The sequence below is a fragment of the Acanthaster planci genome, linkage group LG08, assembly GCF_054643075.1.
Source record: "Acanthaster planci isolate LZ-2023a linkage group LG08, COTS_SCS, whole genome shotgun sequence".
Taxonomy (NCBI): Eukaryota; Metazoa; Echinodermata; class Asteroidea; order Valvatida; family Acanthasteridae; genus Acanthaster; species Acanthaster planci.
In genome coordinates, this window is record NC_141784.1 from 11475531 (window position 1) to 11488957 (window position 13427).

Consider the following 13427-nt stretch of genomic DNA (forward strand, 5'->3'; position numbering starts at 1 on the left):
ACATGTAGTTCTGTTCTAGCTTGTGTAAAAGCCATTACTCAAGGCAATCACAAGATCTTTTAGACCTTCTGCACAGTATGCTGAGCTCTTGAAAGCATTTGTAACCAGCAGTGAATCGAGATGCGTTCCAGTCTTTACCCAAGTGCAATACGCTGCATGTAGTAGAATAAGATTCAGTCATCCAAGCAATCACTTTGGCCACTTGTGCCCCAGCTCAGTCTGAATTAAGAGGAGTTTGGCACCTGTAAAGAAATGGTGAGAAATCCAGGAATTAACAGCAAGAAAAAAATCCTTTCAGTGACGCTCTGTGTTACCATTTTTGTCTTTTCTTCCTCCGTTTTTTTTTTAGGCTGGCAACCAGCCATGGTAGTGCCCCCTCTGATCTACTGGGCCTATGCAATCGAATGCAGCTTCTACCTGCACTGCTTCTTTGCCACCATCTTCCTGGACGTCTGGCGGTCAGACTCGGTTATGCTCGTCATGCACCATGTGCTCACCCTCAGCCTCATAGGTTTCTCTTATGCATCCAGGTTGGTTGAGCCAGCAGTCATTGTTTTCTCTCTTTCAGTGAGGAATGTTCTCCTCTGAGAACTGTCAAGCGACTGTGTGTACATGTCTGTGCATAAATTAGAGTCACTGTTAAAGGCTCTGTGTATGTATTAATATAAGAATTGATTGATCCCATTCCTTTAAATGATACGTGAAAGTCTATGAGGAGGAGCTGCAAGGAACAATCTGCTCCATGCATAGATAACTCCTTACCAGTTGGCATACAGTGTACTGGTAGAAAGGATGGGGCAACAGTTGCCATGGCGTCCATTTGCCCAGTGCCAAAACAAACACGCCACAGACTTACTAAATGATAGATTCTCGTGTACAGTGTGCTGCTTCAAGGTAGGGGGAAACTTGACAGAAAGCTTCCTTTCACGATTAAGCTCAGAGTCTGCGTTCTAAATGCCCCTGAAAATACCAAAAAACCCCAAAAAACCCAGAAGTTAGACGCGCATGTAATTTCATGGGACCACTCAGTGCAGAAACTTGCCCCGCAAAAAAAGCAGGACACCAGCCCAAATGGCATGCAATCGTGTGGCTGGTCCGTTGGCTGATCGAATTTGTTCATCAGTACATTCCGCTGTGGCAGTGCTATGCGTTTTGAGATATGGCCCAAGGTTTTGCAGTATTTTAACGGATGCAGGACTGTACATTTAACAGCTCTGACACTGTTGGTGTTACATAGGGATTCTTATCATATTCTAGGTCAATCATAGCAGTCCAAAATGGCAGTTGGTGATATGTGTCACTAGTGGAGGAGGGGTGGCCTGTTATCTCTCATCCAGGCAAGACATGGTCAGACTTGACCATGTGGGCAGAGATCAGAATCCAAAATGCCCAATTTTTTTTGTGTTGGCGTCAAAGCGACAAGCGCCATACCAGGGCGTGTACAGTTGACGCCCAAATTAATGCGCGATCATTTCTTTGAACCATGCAGAACATGCCTCCGTTTGTCTGCAGAAGTTTATGTGTGGAAGATTCAAAGCTTCTTCACAAAGATGTCGGGATTTTTCCAGGTTTTAGATGGAATGGAAAAGGAGGGTTGGATTTTTGTAGAGTCAGTACGCACGCCCTGATGCTAAATCAGGGTGAACTTGAGGCATGGGCGCCTTTGTAGTGTAGGTGGTAGAGATGCATTTGATTGCCGATTGCAGTGGCATCTAATCTGAATGGCCTGTGTGGAGACCCGTATCAGCTGACACTCATTCACGCTCAGCTAGTTTTAATGCAATTTCACGTGGCTTTTTGGGAGGGATCCACATGAAATACTACCCTCACCTATAAACAGTGTGATTAAATTTCTGCATTTATGGCAGTGGAATTTGGTACTGAAAAAAGCAGCCTGTGTAATTACATTCACATTAAATCACAAGAAAGCCCTTCTGAAATACATTAAACCTCAAATTCCTATTTTAAGACCTAAACTTCAGTTTAAAAAAAACAAGTTCAGTCACGTGCTCTTTCTCAAAACGTTCCGAGCTACATGTAGAAGTTTTTAAAGGGACATACAGAGTCACTTTGGAAGTCCTTATTATTGCACCCTTATGTACCCTTTCATGTATTTTCAACTTTTTTGTTTATATTTTGATGGCTTTTTTCCTTTTGTACTAATGTGAATGTACATAGTTATGAACTGAGTGCAGTGCCATTTCTGGAGGAAACTTTAAAAGTCATAGCCATCTCCGAACAAAATTTTCCCAGAATTTTGGCTGTTTTCCTGTATAAAAATTTCTGGGTTTTTTTGGGGGGGGGCCAATTGTTTAACAGACTCAAATGAACAGTTTGTTTCTGAAATGACATCATGGCACTCTCATTTGTCAGGAAAAGCTAGGAAAAGATTTTCATGTGAAAAAAGGTGCACATTTGAGTTTTTAGACTTCTGAGAGAGGTTGAAAGTAATGCAGAATAAGCATGCCAGCCACTTTCATGTCATGTTCCTGATAACGGTGCATTGCATAGGAGGCATATCCCAACCCAATAAGCTCAGCAGGCAGCTGCCCATCTCCATAACACTGCAGCACTGACCAGGCTAAGAATGTATAGTATTATCCATTGCTATAGGCTGGTTACCCCCCCCCTGCTCTCATTCGTCCTCTCTGCAAGGCAGTAACAGTTGGAATTATCAGTATGAGTATGTTCATAGATGGAATGTCAAAATCAGGAGCTCTCTGAGGGCAGGCAAATATATCAATAAATTGGACTAGCTCGTTCTTTTTAGTTGAGGGAGGTTTTGAGAATGCTCGGTAACAGAATCTTATGCAGCTCTCCAGGTGCACAGCGTAAAAGTGCATTCCATTTGAAAGCAAAATGGAATGTAAGCATCCGCAAGTCCTTGTATTCTGTATATGTAGTTGATTGCTTATTTTAAACCTCACAGTGCATGGTTCACACTTTCAAAAGGAAGATGCGAATTAGGGAAGTGAATTTGACATCACAAAACATTTGCAGCGAAATTCCTTTTGAGATGAAATATGTTGAACTTCTCTGAATTGGCAGCATGAATATTTAAGCTGACATCAATTTCACGTTTGTTTTGTTTGTGCCAAATATGAACTAGCCTATAGGTTACCAGTTAGGTGTAGTGAAGGCTGTCAAATTATTTGAAATTTTACTCAATTTCAATACGGAAAGTCATGTGGCGTGTGAACATGAGTACTGGGTTGCACAGGTTGGCTTTGGCGTTGAGAACTGAACCGTAGGCTCTGCTCATTTGTGTGTACGTACACCTTCAAAAGTTGACTTGTCAAGGTGTTTCTGAATCTCACTCCCAGGTATCATAATGTTGGCATCTTAGTCTTGTTCTGCCACGATTTCTGCGACATCTGTCTGGAGTTTTCAAAGATCAACATTTACTTCAAGATCAGGGCAGATGGAACGTTTCACGGAATCCACGAATTTTTAGCCAACGTTGGCTTTGTTGTGTTCACCTCATCTTGGTAAGAGCTCTTTCATTGTAAACTTCAAGGTTCAAGCAAAAATTGCTCTTTCTAATTATTTGTTTTGGAAACTTTCTGGCCACCTACAAAAAAAACATGACTCCGTTTTTAGTTGCGGGTATTTTCTTGCCAATTTTCAGTTCAAAGTTAGAAAACATTTACCTTTTGCATTTTAAACATGTGTTCAGAAATCTTTAAGCACAAGCACCAAAAAACGTCAGGTTCAGCCCCAGCATTTTCACACAATCATTACACTCGAGTTTCACAGTTTTTTTTTTTTTGAATATACAATTCATGTTAGAATTTTTAGCATTGAATAATGATGCATTTCCATTAACAAGGCTCTGGAGGGAAATTTAAGTCTGTGTAATGCAGCACAGTGCATGAAATTAGGCCAAGAAATGGTGCAGACAAAATGTACCAGCACGATCAATTTTTTTTTCCGTCATCAGCTTTTGATCAGTCACATCAAGTTGTACAAAGGCACATGAATACAAAGTCACAGTTTGTTAAAGACACAGAAACCAGATTCAAGACACCAACAAGATTTTGCTTTTGAACTTGTCACCCTTACATTTCCTTCGGACATTATTTTGTCCTTCCCCATCTGCTTTTGGTTGGTCGCATGCCAAAAGTGGTCAGAAAATTGCTAGTGTCCAATTGGATCATACCATTACTGCAGTAGACCAAGGAAATAAGAGGAAAAAAATCGATACCAAAGTTTAACTTCAATTTATTTTGATGTCTTTGATCTCCAAAAAGGCTGGTGTTGCGCATGTACTGGTTCCCGCTGAAGGTCCTGTACTCTATCCTGCCATCAACGGCCAAGATCTACTACACGGACCATCTACCATTTGGCATGGAATTCAACATCATGCTCTGGCTGCTGTTCGGAATGGACATCTATTGGTTCTCTGTAAGTGTTCGCTTGGTATTAATAACTCAGACACCAGGCTTATGTGACGCACAGCTGGTGATTACTCATTGTTGCCACAGATGCTGGTGTCTGCACAAGATGCAAGATATGGGGCGGAGAGAACCCCCCCCTTTGTGTTGGCCATTGTTTGATCGGAATCTCAGGAATTCTTTACAGACTTCTTGGGGGGGATGTGTTAGGTAACAATAGTCTCGAGTGTATACAGGGATTGGACATGTGGGGGGGTACTCTTGGGCCCCATATCGTGCATGGTATTGGTGTCTGTATCTGTTTCTTAATAGTGAAGTGTTGTTTGGCAGAGCTCGTTGGTCGAGTCTCTCACAGGAAAAAGAACAGTTCCGTCACGATTCACAACAGTGACAACAGAAACTGTCACAAATTCATTTGTAAAATGCATTGCCTTTTTTTGCCTTTGAGAAAGATTCTGCCAGGATTGAAACGTCACACCTTCTATATTTTTGTGAGAAATTCATTTGAAAGGCTTGTACTTCACTCTAGATTGCATGACAGTGGAGATGGCTTCTAATGGTCATATGATGGCCCTGAATGTTGTAAGCAGGGTTTTTATTTATTTTGAGCTCTCTTTGTTCAGAAAAGTTCAGAAAACTTGGCCAACACCCAGAACCAGCAATTCTGCAGAACTGTCCCCTTGCACTATGTTGTGTTTATCGAGCTTTGGATTCTGTGTGACAACGGGAAAACCGTGATACTTCACTCAAAGCTAATCAGTTCAGGAACCCCTCACCAACCAGTTACCCTGCATTGCTTCCACCATGTTGCATGCATGTGTGCATAGTTTGATTTCTCGGCAGGTTCATACTCAGCACAAAGGCAGATGTGAATTCAAATCTGTGACCTCTACATCTAGCACTTCTGCTTTTGATTGGCTCAAGTTGAATGCACTTTGACTCTAGGGATTATTTTCTCGGCAGATGCTCCGTGGCAATCAAATCCATTTCACAGTCTCACACTCTGCCTTCACGTGCCGTGCCATAACTGAAAATGTCGGCACTTTGTTCATTGACTGACTTTGTTTCCTTACTTCTCAGTTCATTGTCATCTTCCTGGTGAGGATTGTCACGGGCTCCATGAAGGAGCTGGAAGACATTCGGGAGGAGACAGACGAGGAGGTGCTGAAGATAAAGAAGACCAAGGAGCTAGAGGAACTGCAAAAGAAGGGCGGTGCAGAGACCACAGAACAAGTCTGCAACGGGTAGGTGAAGCTGTCGGACTCCCGTGACAACTTACTGAGTATGCCAGTCAGAAGGGGACAAAGAACTAATTTTTGTGGCGCAGGTCTACATGAAAGTTGGAAATTTGGTCGCTGTGTTACTGTCCTCATTATCATTGGTAAATCTCAAAAGTTTTTAAAAGACAGTGGAAATAGTAAACAGCACCATTACTTTTACTTCTTCTTTCATTTTTTATAAATCTTGAGGCAACAATGTGACTGAATTTCCAAAGTATATGCAGAATTGCTCTAAGCAGAAACCATCGCTCATAAATTAAATTGCAAAGCAATCCAACAGCACTGTTTTTTGGCAAATCCCCCAAATTGCTGTTTGGATTTGTTTGGATTCAGGAGGGTTGGATAAATTGTCCTGAGGTAGCACAAGGACTTGAGGAAGGAATGATGCCACACTTCGTTTGTGTATTGCACTTTTCTGTGGTGGTCAGTGGACTGTGGGCCCCACTTACTCCATAGAAAAGTGCACATGGGCACAAAGTGTGATGTCATCAGTACAGCCCGTAAACTGAAAAAGTTTTTTTCAAAATCCAGAATTAAGTCTGCAGCTAAGAGGTTGTTGTCCATCAGACTTTGTAACAACTTTTCTCCTTTTTTTGGCACAGACCCAAACCCTCTTTATGCTGGAAACATGGCATTGTGGAAAGAACTATTCTGTACATCTTGTGCAAATGAATGTCAAAAGCACTTGAGATTTCCCACTTGTGGGCGAGAATTGGCTGTGGCACTTTGTGCTAAAAAGTTTAGATATTGCCCCAAGTAATACCACACCTGGGACTCCTTTTTGTTGTGAAACGACATCCTCTACAAGCGTTTCAGCAGCAAGTGTCAGGTTTCTTTTATCTCTCAGTGTTTGATACTAATTGTTCCATTGGCTCCTGTCCCTTTCTCATCCAGGGTTGTTGATGGCACCATCAAGAATGGCGACGGACTGAAGCAACGCCATCCACATCCAGACGAGAATGGCAAGGATAGTCACTAAGGGAGGAGGGCGCTGAGATGTCAACTGATGTTAGTCAGGTGCACGAAACATCTGTGAAGAGAATCCCCTCTAGATGGTAGTATTTCATCAATAAAAAAACAAACAAACAAACCAACTACGGCATAGAATGTATTGAAATGGTGTGCCCAGGATTTCCTAAAGGTTTTTTAAGTCCACCCAAAATCTTCTGGTGAACTTTGGCTTGGGACTACTGTGCCCTGAAGGGTCCCCCTGTGTAATGTTGGATTAAGATTAAAGACGTCTCAAATAATGGAGAAGGTTGATTAGTGGTATAACATTTAGTCGTTTTTAACTTAGATTTTCAAATTTGCATCTCACCAAGCCCTGTTTGTCAGTTTTGGGGGCATCCTTGATTAAAATATTTTCGGAATACGTTGATCATGAAATATATTTTGTACATTTGCAAGAATCAGTAACTATTTGAATCAGTATCCGTTTTTCCCTCGCAGACTGGAGAGTGCATGGCATAAGCAACAGAAAAAAATACTTGCAAAAATTGTTGAAAAAAGATGTCTTTGTCCTTATACATGTAAAAATAAGATTTTATACGTATTTATGACCATGAATTTAGAGATGTAATTTGTAATTTTCAAAAAGTGACATTGTAAGATGTGTATTCTGCACGAGAAATGTACAAGTTTAGTAAAGAAGTGTCGTGTTGCTCAGTGATCCGGACAGGTCTTTGTTTACAACTTGCACCACAAATGTGGATTCATTTTGTATCTCCCTCCAAGTTGATTGCTACTAAGTGAGCCTTAAAGCATGTAATGAAGAAATACCTAGCTCGGTCAGAGACCACTGCTCCACTTTCTTGCAGTTGCTGATGAAAAATACTGCTCAGCAAATTTCACTTGCTCAGCAAAGTACCAGTAAGAAATAGCCTAGAGTAGTACACATCACATAGGCTGTGTCCAAACAACTTGGCACAAGAGTCTTCGGTAGTGGCTGCAGCCAGTTTCCACAGAGTTGTGCGTAATTTTAAGCCGCAGCCAAGTGATTTGGATGCAGCCAAATTTTTGGCTCATAACCTGGTAAAATTTCTTTGCTCAGTAACAGAGGGATCTGGTCAAGAGTATTATGCATCACTAAGTTTAGCTGGTGGCTTGGGCCCAATTTCACGGCGCTGCTTACCGTTAAGCAAATTTTTTGCTAACCGTAACACAAAATAGTGCTTTACCCTAATAGTCCCAAATCGTCTGATTTCAATGTAATTTTAATGGTGAACATTTTACGGTTACATGAGTGCGAATGGTGATTTCCCTTGTTGCGTCACTAAGTTAAGCACATTTTCCTCCAAGGTAAGCATGCTTTTTGCTGTGCTCACTGCTTACGGTCTCCATGAGAGATGTGGAGCCTCTGTTAGTGTAAAATTGTGTGCTCAGCAGTGCCTTGAAATTGGGCCCCGCTAAAAATTTCTGTGCTCATGAGTTCATGACATTGATCACGGGTGCCAACTTCCAACATGAACTGGCAGACTTGCACAGAATATGCATTTGCCAAACTCAATTTGGCACAAAGCCTCAGCCAGACATGGTTAAGAGTGACCACTCGGTGAGACTCTTCTGGCCAGCAAATTGCAAGCTCCAGTGGTCTCTGTCATCAGGCTGTTTCGACACAAACCGACTTAGTTTGATTTGAAATGGTGTAGTTTTATCTGGTGCAAGAATGCCATAGCTAAAAGAAGATGAAGGCACAAACTGCAGTGGCATGCAAGGCCAGACTGTCATTTGACCAACAAGCTTATGCTCATGCCCAGATATGTTGTGCCAATGCATTTTGTCCATTGTTCCCCCCCCCTCACCTGTCACTGTTTTATTGCATGTACAGTCTCCGCTGTTGTAGTCTTTATGGTGACCCTCGGGAAAAGTTCCTGTGATCTCAACAGGTGTCCTGTCTGGACTATTTTTCACCGGGGAGATGCAGATTTGAATTATATTTTGGTTGCCCTCCACCATCATAACCACCAGCTGACTTTGAAGACCCTGGTTGATGAATAGTCTAGACATCTGCAGCAGTATGCAGCAGGTCACGGGTCGAGTCCCCACTGGAGGAACCTTTCAAATTTTTTATCTCTCTCAAGTTTACAGAAAGTATCAAGCATACAGTGCTTACCACGTGTAAGTTATGTGGGTGAAGGGCGAAAAAACGTTGATTCAAAATAAACCCTGGCTTTGCTTTACAGTATTGTAAGTGTAACATTGTAGCTTTTTGTTTTGGGGATGATTGGAGCAGTTCGCTTTGATGGACTGCACATGACTTTAAGCACGATACCTTGCTACATTATCAGCAGGTAGCAGTGGCAAGGACTCGAGGTTCCAATCCACAGTGCAGACAGTGAGTACATGAGCCACTCTCATAGACTTCACAAATTGCCAGGTGATTTGCCACAACCTCTGTGTTTCAACGGAAATGAATGTGGCTGTGGTGAAGTAATGATCCGGCCTTTGGACACAACCAATTAGATCTTCGGTGTGCCACATGCTGTTCTGCTAAACCTGCGTGTATAAGTTCTGTAGACGGAATGCTTGCTTGAAAAAGCCTAAACATTTGTAAAGGAAATTTATATGGGATGAATTTCGTATACTTATTTTTACGACTTCTAATCTGTCAAAAGCGCCTTAATATTGTTGAGTATGAAACAGCTTTGCATTGACATCAGAGAACTTTTGTGCTGTTAGCTTTGTTTGGGGATGAATGAGGCAGTCTGTATACAGTTTGGTTGGATTTTGATTGACTGCTCATGACCTGACTATGAAGCTGCATGGAAATATGACAAAACGACTACATTTTATCTTTTGCATTCAGGAATGTTGAAGATTCTGTAGTCATTGCATGCTGTATATTCTGTCTCACAAATGCTCAGCGAGCAAGAAGTCAGTTACAAATGTCCACCTGTTCATTTCCAAACACTGATAGTCCAACTCCTAATTGCTGGAGGTGGATTCAGCCCATGGGCGAGTTGTAGACTTCTCATTGTAAATCGTCAGAATTAGCTTTGAAACAAGAGAGGTGGGATGTTTCCCGAGAGCATGCCCAAAAGTACGGCAGCTTTATTATGTACAGGACTTGAGAAATAAGGACAACTTGTTTTTTTTTTCCCTTTAAATGGCATATGGGCGTAGTGTTTGGAAATAAACAATTCAAATTTGTGGGGGCTTGGATGTTGACTTTGCATGTCCAATTGAATCTTTAGCTTCATTTGCTTTGATTTTTATAACATGCTGTTCTATTCTGTATTTGTATTTTCATTAGCAAACACTGGTAATGATATCTGAACAGCACAGGTAAACCAGGTGCCACTCATTGCTTGTAAAATTAAATTAAAGCTCATTAAAGCTGGGCGTGACAGAGTGAAAATGCAGCCTTACAGTGAAAATGCTTTTGACATTAAAATGGCTGATTTAATGGGAGTGTTTAAAAAGTTGTTTCAGTGAATGGCGCAAGAGTGACACACCTTATCCATCTTTTTGTACATACTTATTGGCAGTTAATGTGCAGTTATGCAATTGAGCTATACATTAGTGTTAACAAGCAGGAATCTCGGTTAATGGGTTAAATGAGTCATTAAACATAGAGGAGTCAAAGATTGTATGTTTTTGTTTAGACTACAGTGTAGGAGCTTATGGTGACCACAGAATTTTCATGTCGGAGGTGGTGTCGCTAAATATTTTAAAATCAGATATTGTACCATATCATTACATTCTGTGGCAGTGCGTTGGCAGTTTTTGTCTTTGTAAATATCTTTGATATCATAATTTCTTATGATCAATTTTGCAACTCTTGAAAATCAATTTGATTTGGAAGTATTTCAGGTGTCTCGTTTTCAGTGCCATGTAGGACTTGGTCTGGTTCCCTGGGCCATCTTCCAGGAACCATGGGTGTCACCCACAGATCACATTAATGGTGCCACGGTGCAATGCTATATGATCATTGGTTGTACCAGGTGTCTTAAACTACAGTACCCCCTTACTTAAAGCTTGCCTTTTCCACAAAAATATGCGTTGTGACGAGACTGGCAACTTTGCTTCACGGGGTAATATTGAGTGGGAAAACCAAACGCCACTGTGTTGCACGACATTTCACCATGGTTTGGTTGCTTGGCATCATCATTTGGCACTTTTTGAAATGGGTATCTTGGCAAGGACAGCTGAAGGTTATGGTGGTGTGTACCTGCACAATCCTGCTTTGCACTTGACTGCAACAGCAGGACCTACACAGTGAAAATGATGTAGGGAGTATCTTAACTGACACCTTCCCCCCTTTCATTTTCGATCTAAGTCTGAACCCCCCCCCCCACCCGAGATCTGCTCCTGCTCTTGGCCTGGACACCCACACCACTGTACAAGTGATTTCTACTGCACAGCATTATGATGGATAAGCTTAGTCTTGGTCCAAAGATTTCTAGAGTTTTTTTTGGGGGGGGGTTTCTTATAGATTTCTGGCCTGTGAATGGTGACGTGGGAATATCATTGAATAGGAAAGGAACAAAAGGAGCAGTATGCCGTCCTCCATTGCACATCTGCTCGAAACCATGGGTACTTTGACAAGTTCATAGGTGCCTTGCACAAGAAAGGCCGCTTTACCACCTAGCCATAAAGTTCCTTGGGCTTGACACGCTGCATGCACACACTTGTTCATGTACATAATGGCGATGAGAATATTTGAATACTTTCAAGCCAGAAGGGTTACACCGTCCCAGTCGCTGGCATCCAAGCAACAGCTCAACCTCTCATCACTAGTGAATTGAAAGAGCATATGTGCACCAAGTCTATAAACAAATCTAGTGACATTACATTGAACATTTCCAAAGGCCACCATTCATGATGGGAAGCATTGTACTGGATTTTGTACATAGCAGCTGTCACAGAACAATGGCTTCGATAATTATCACAATGCTAACCATGTGCTGGGGCGTTTCTGAACAACCAATTGTGACTTTACGATAGTCATTGGATTTGCCTATAACCAAGGATTCAACTATAGTCTTACTCAGTGTAATTTGTGATTCCTTGCCTTAATGGTTTTCTGTCATGATGAATGGTGTCCTTCAGGAATAACCTTGTACTTTCATAAGCCCGCCGCCTCATTCCCAGACTGCCCCAGGTGCTGTAGCCATTGGTAGGCTGTGACACCCCCCTATCAAGGGCCAAGTTCAGTCAGCGACCATTTGTGGAACCGTTAGTCTATTCTCTCTGGTAACACTGCACAAACTGTTTATTGGGTTCCAGGCAAAACCAACTTCTTGTTTGTCACTGATCAAACTTGGCCAAGTATGGGCATCACTTGGCTCATGAGCAGAAACCTAAACAAAATATTTTTAAATAAGTTCCGGGTCAAAGTTATTGATCATGCCGAGGAATGGTGTAAAAAGTAGATGCTTGAAGCATTAACTAGAATATAGTATTCTACAGTGTGAATAGTTGTGATTTAAAACTAATGAAACTGAAAAATGAAAAGCATACTACATAAATAGCTTGTGATCATTTTTTTAAGATACTGTACTCTGTAAGGGTTGTCTTCCTCTTGCTGGTCCTGTATAGTGTGTGTAAAAATGGAGAGGTTTAGTTAACTTTCAAGCTGGACTAGTTTTTGGAAGGTGCATGAAGATTTCACCTACCTTTGTTGGCCTTCGTTAAAGCTTGCATCGAGAGTCCCTTTTCATTGATGTCATTTTGATTGGATGAATACCGATACTGTTATTCTTACTGATAAATTTTGACAGCATTTGTGGAATGTCCACTTGCTTTTTTGTTCTTTTTTTTGTTGGAGTAATCACATATTTGATTTTTTTGGATATGCACTGTTTAAATTGATCACACAGCGGCCTGGAATGTTTGGAAGGTGCACTAAGGAGTGAGCAGCCAGACTTTGTTTTTAGATTTAGACGATGTGGATAATTAGTTGTTCGATTTTTTGTTGTAATAATTTCTCTAGTGTGTTTAAGTGTAATTGATCATTGTAATAAAAAGTAACAGAGAATAATGTATGGTACATTTATTGACTTGGTCGTTTTTATGTGTGATTTTGTCGCAGAAACAAATCAAATTCTCATGCCTGGTTTTGGGTGTGTGATTTTTACACACAACGTAGGGGGTTGCAGTTAGGCGGAAAACATGGATTTGAATGATGGTTGAAACTTCAACATATTTTCTTGTTTGTACCCTGGGTGTACATCGGCATAGCCAGGGTTTTCACTGTTTGGGGATGAACGGGGAGCTGGATTTATATGGGGGGGGAGTACAAGGATCAAGTTTCTTAATATCACTGCTTTGTCTTCTAAATTTCTAGTAATTTCTAGTTTTTGTTGGCGCCCCACACCCCCAATCTCCTCTTCCCTTTTTGCCATTATGTGCGTGTTGTCAAAAACAAATCATACAAATTACAGTATGCCATTTTTTTTCTGACAAAGGAAGAAGATGCTTCCATTGACAAACAGCATTTTCGAAATGAGTGGATTCGGTTAGACTGTGGTTTGGCTGGTTCCAGCCATTTTGAAGCAGCACTCAAAACTACTTGTTCAAGCTCCAACTGGAACACCGACACCGAAGTCTAAGCCGAATCCACTCGTTTCGAAAACGCTCATAGTGTTCGCCTTATATTTTTGAATGTCTAAACAAGTAAAATTTAAGAAAAGATAAATACCAGTAGCCCTGATAAACTTATGAACAAATCAGAACACGGGAGTTATATGAGGAACCACAACTTTATCAGTTTTTGTTTATTTTACAAAATACACAAGTTCTGAACATTTTT

The 13427-nt window shown here is 41.2% G+C and overlaps 1 protein-coding gene across 1 annotated transcript in view; it reads left to right on the forward strand.

Moving 5' to 3' along the window:
* The window catches only part of cers1 (ceramide synthase 1), a 39940-nt gene extending 27275 nt beyond the window's left edge, over positions 1 to 12665 (forward strand). The window contains exons 3-7 of the mRNA XM_022244119.2: positions 350 to 530; positions 3324 to 3488; positions 4251 to 4404; positions 5475 to 5638; positions 6569 to 12665. Of these exons, the coding sequence (XP_022099811.1) occupies positions 350 to 530; positions 3324 to 3488; positions 4251 to 4404; positions 5475 to 5638; positions 6569 to 6653 (749 nt within the window). The 3' untranslated portion in view covers positions 6654 to 12665. The remainder of the gene's footprint in view (positions 1 to 349; positions 531 to 3323; positions 3489 to 4250; positions 4405 to 5474; positions 5639 to 6568) is intronic.
* The last annotated feature ends 762 nt before the right edge of the window (positions 12666 to 13427 follow it).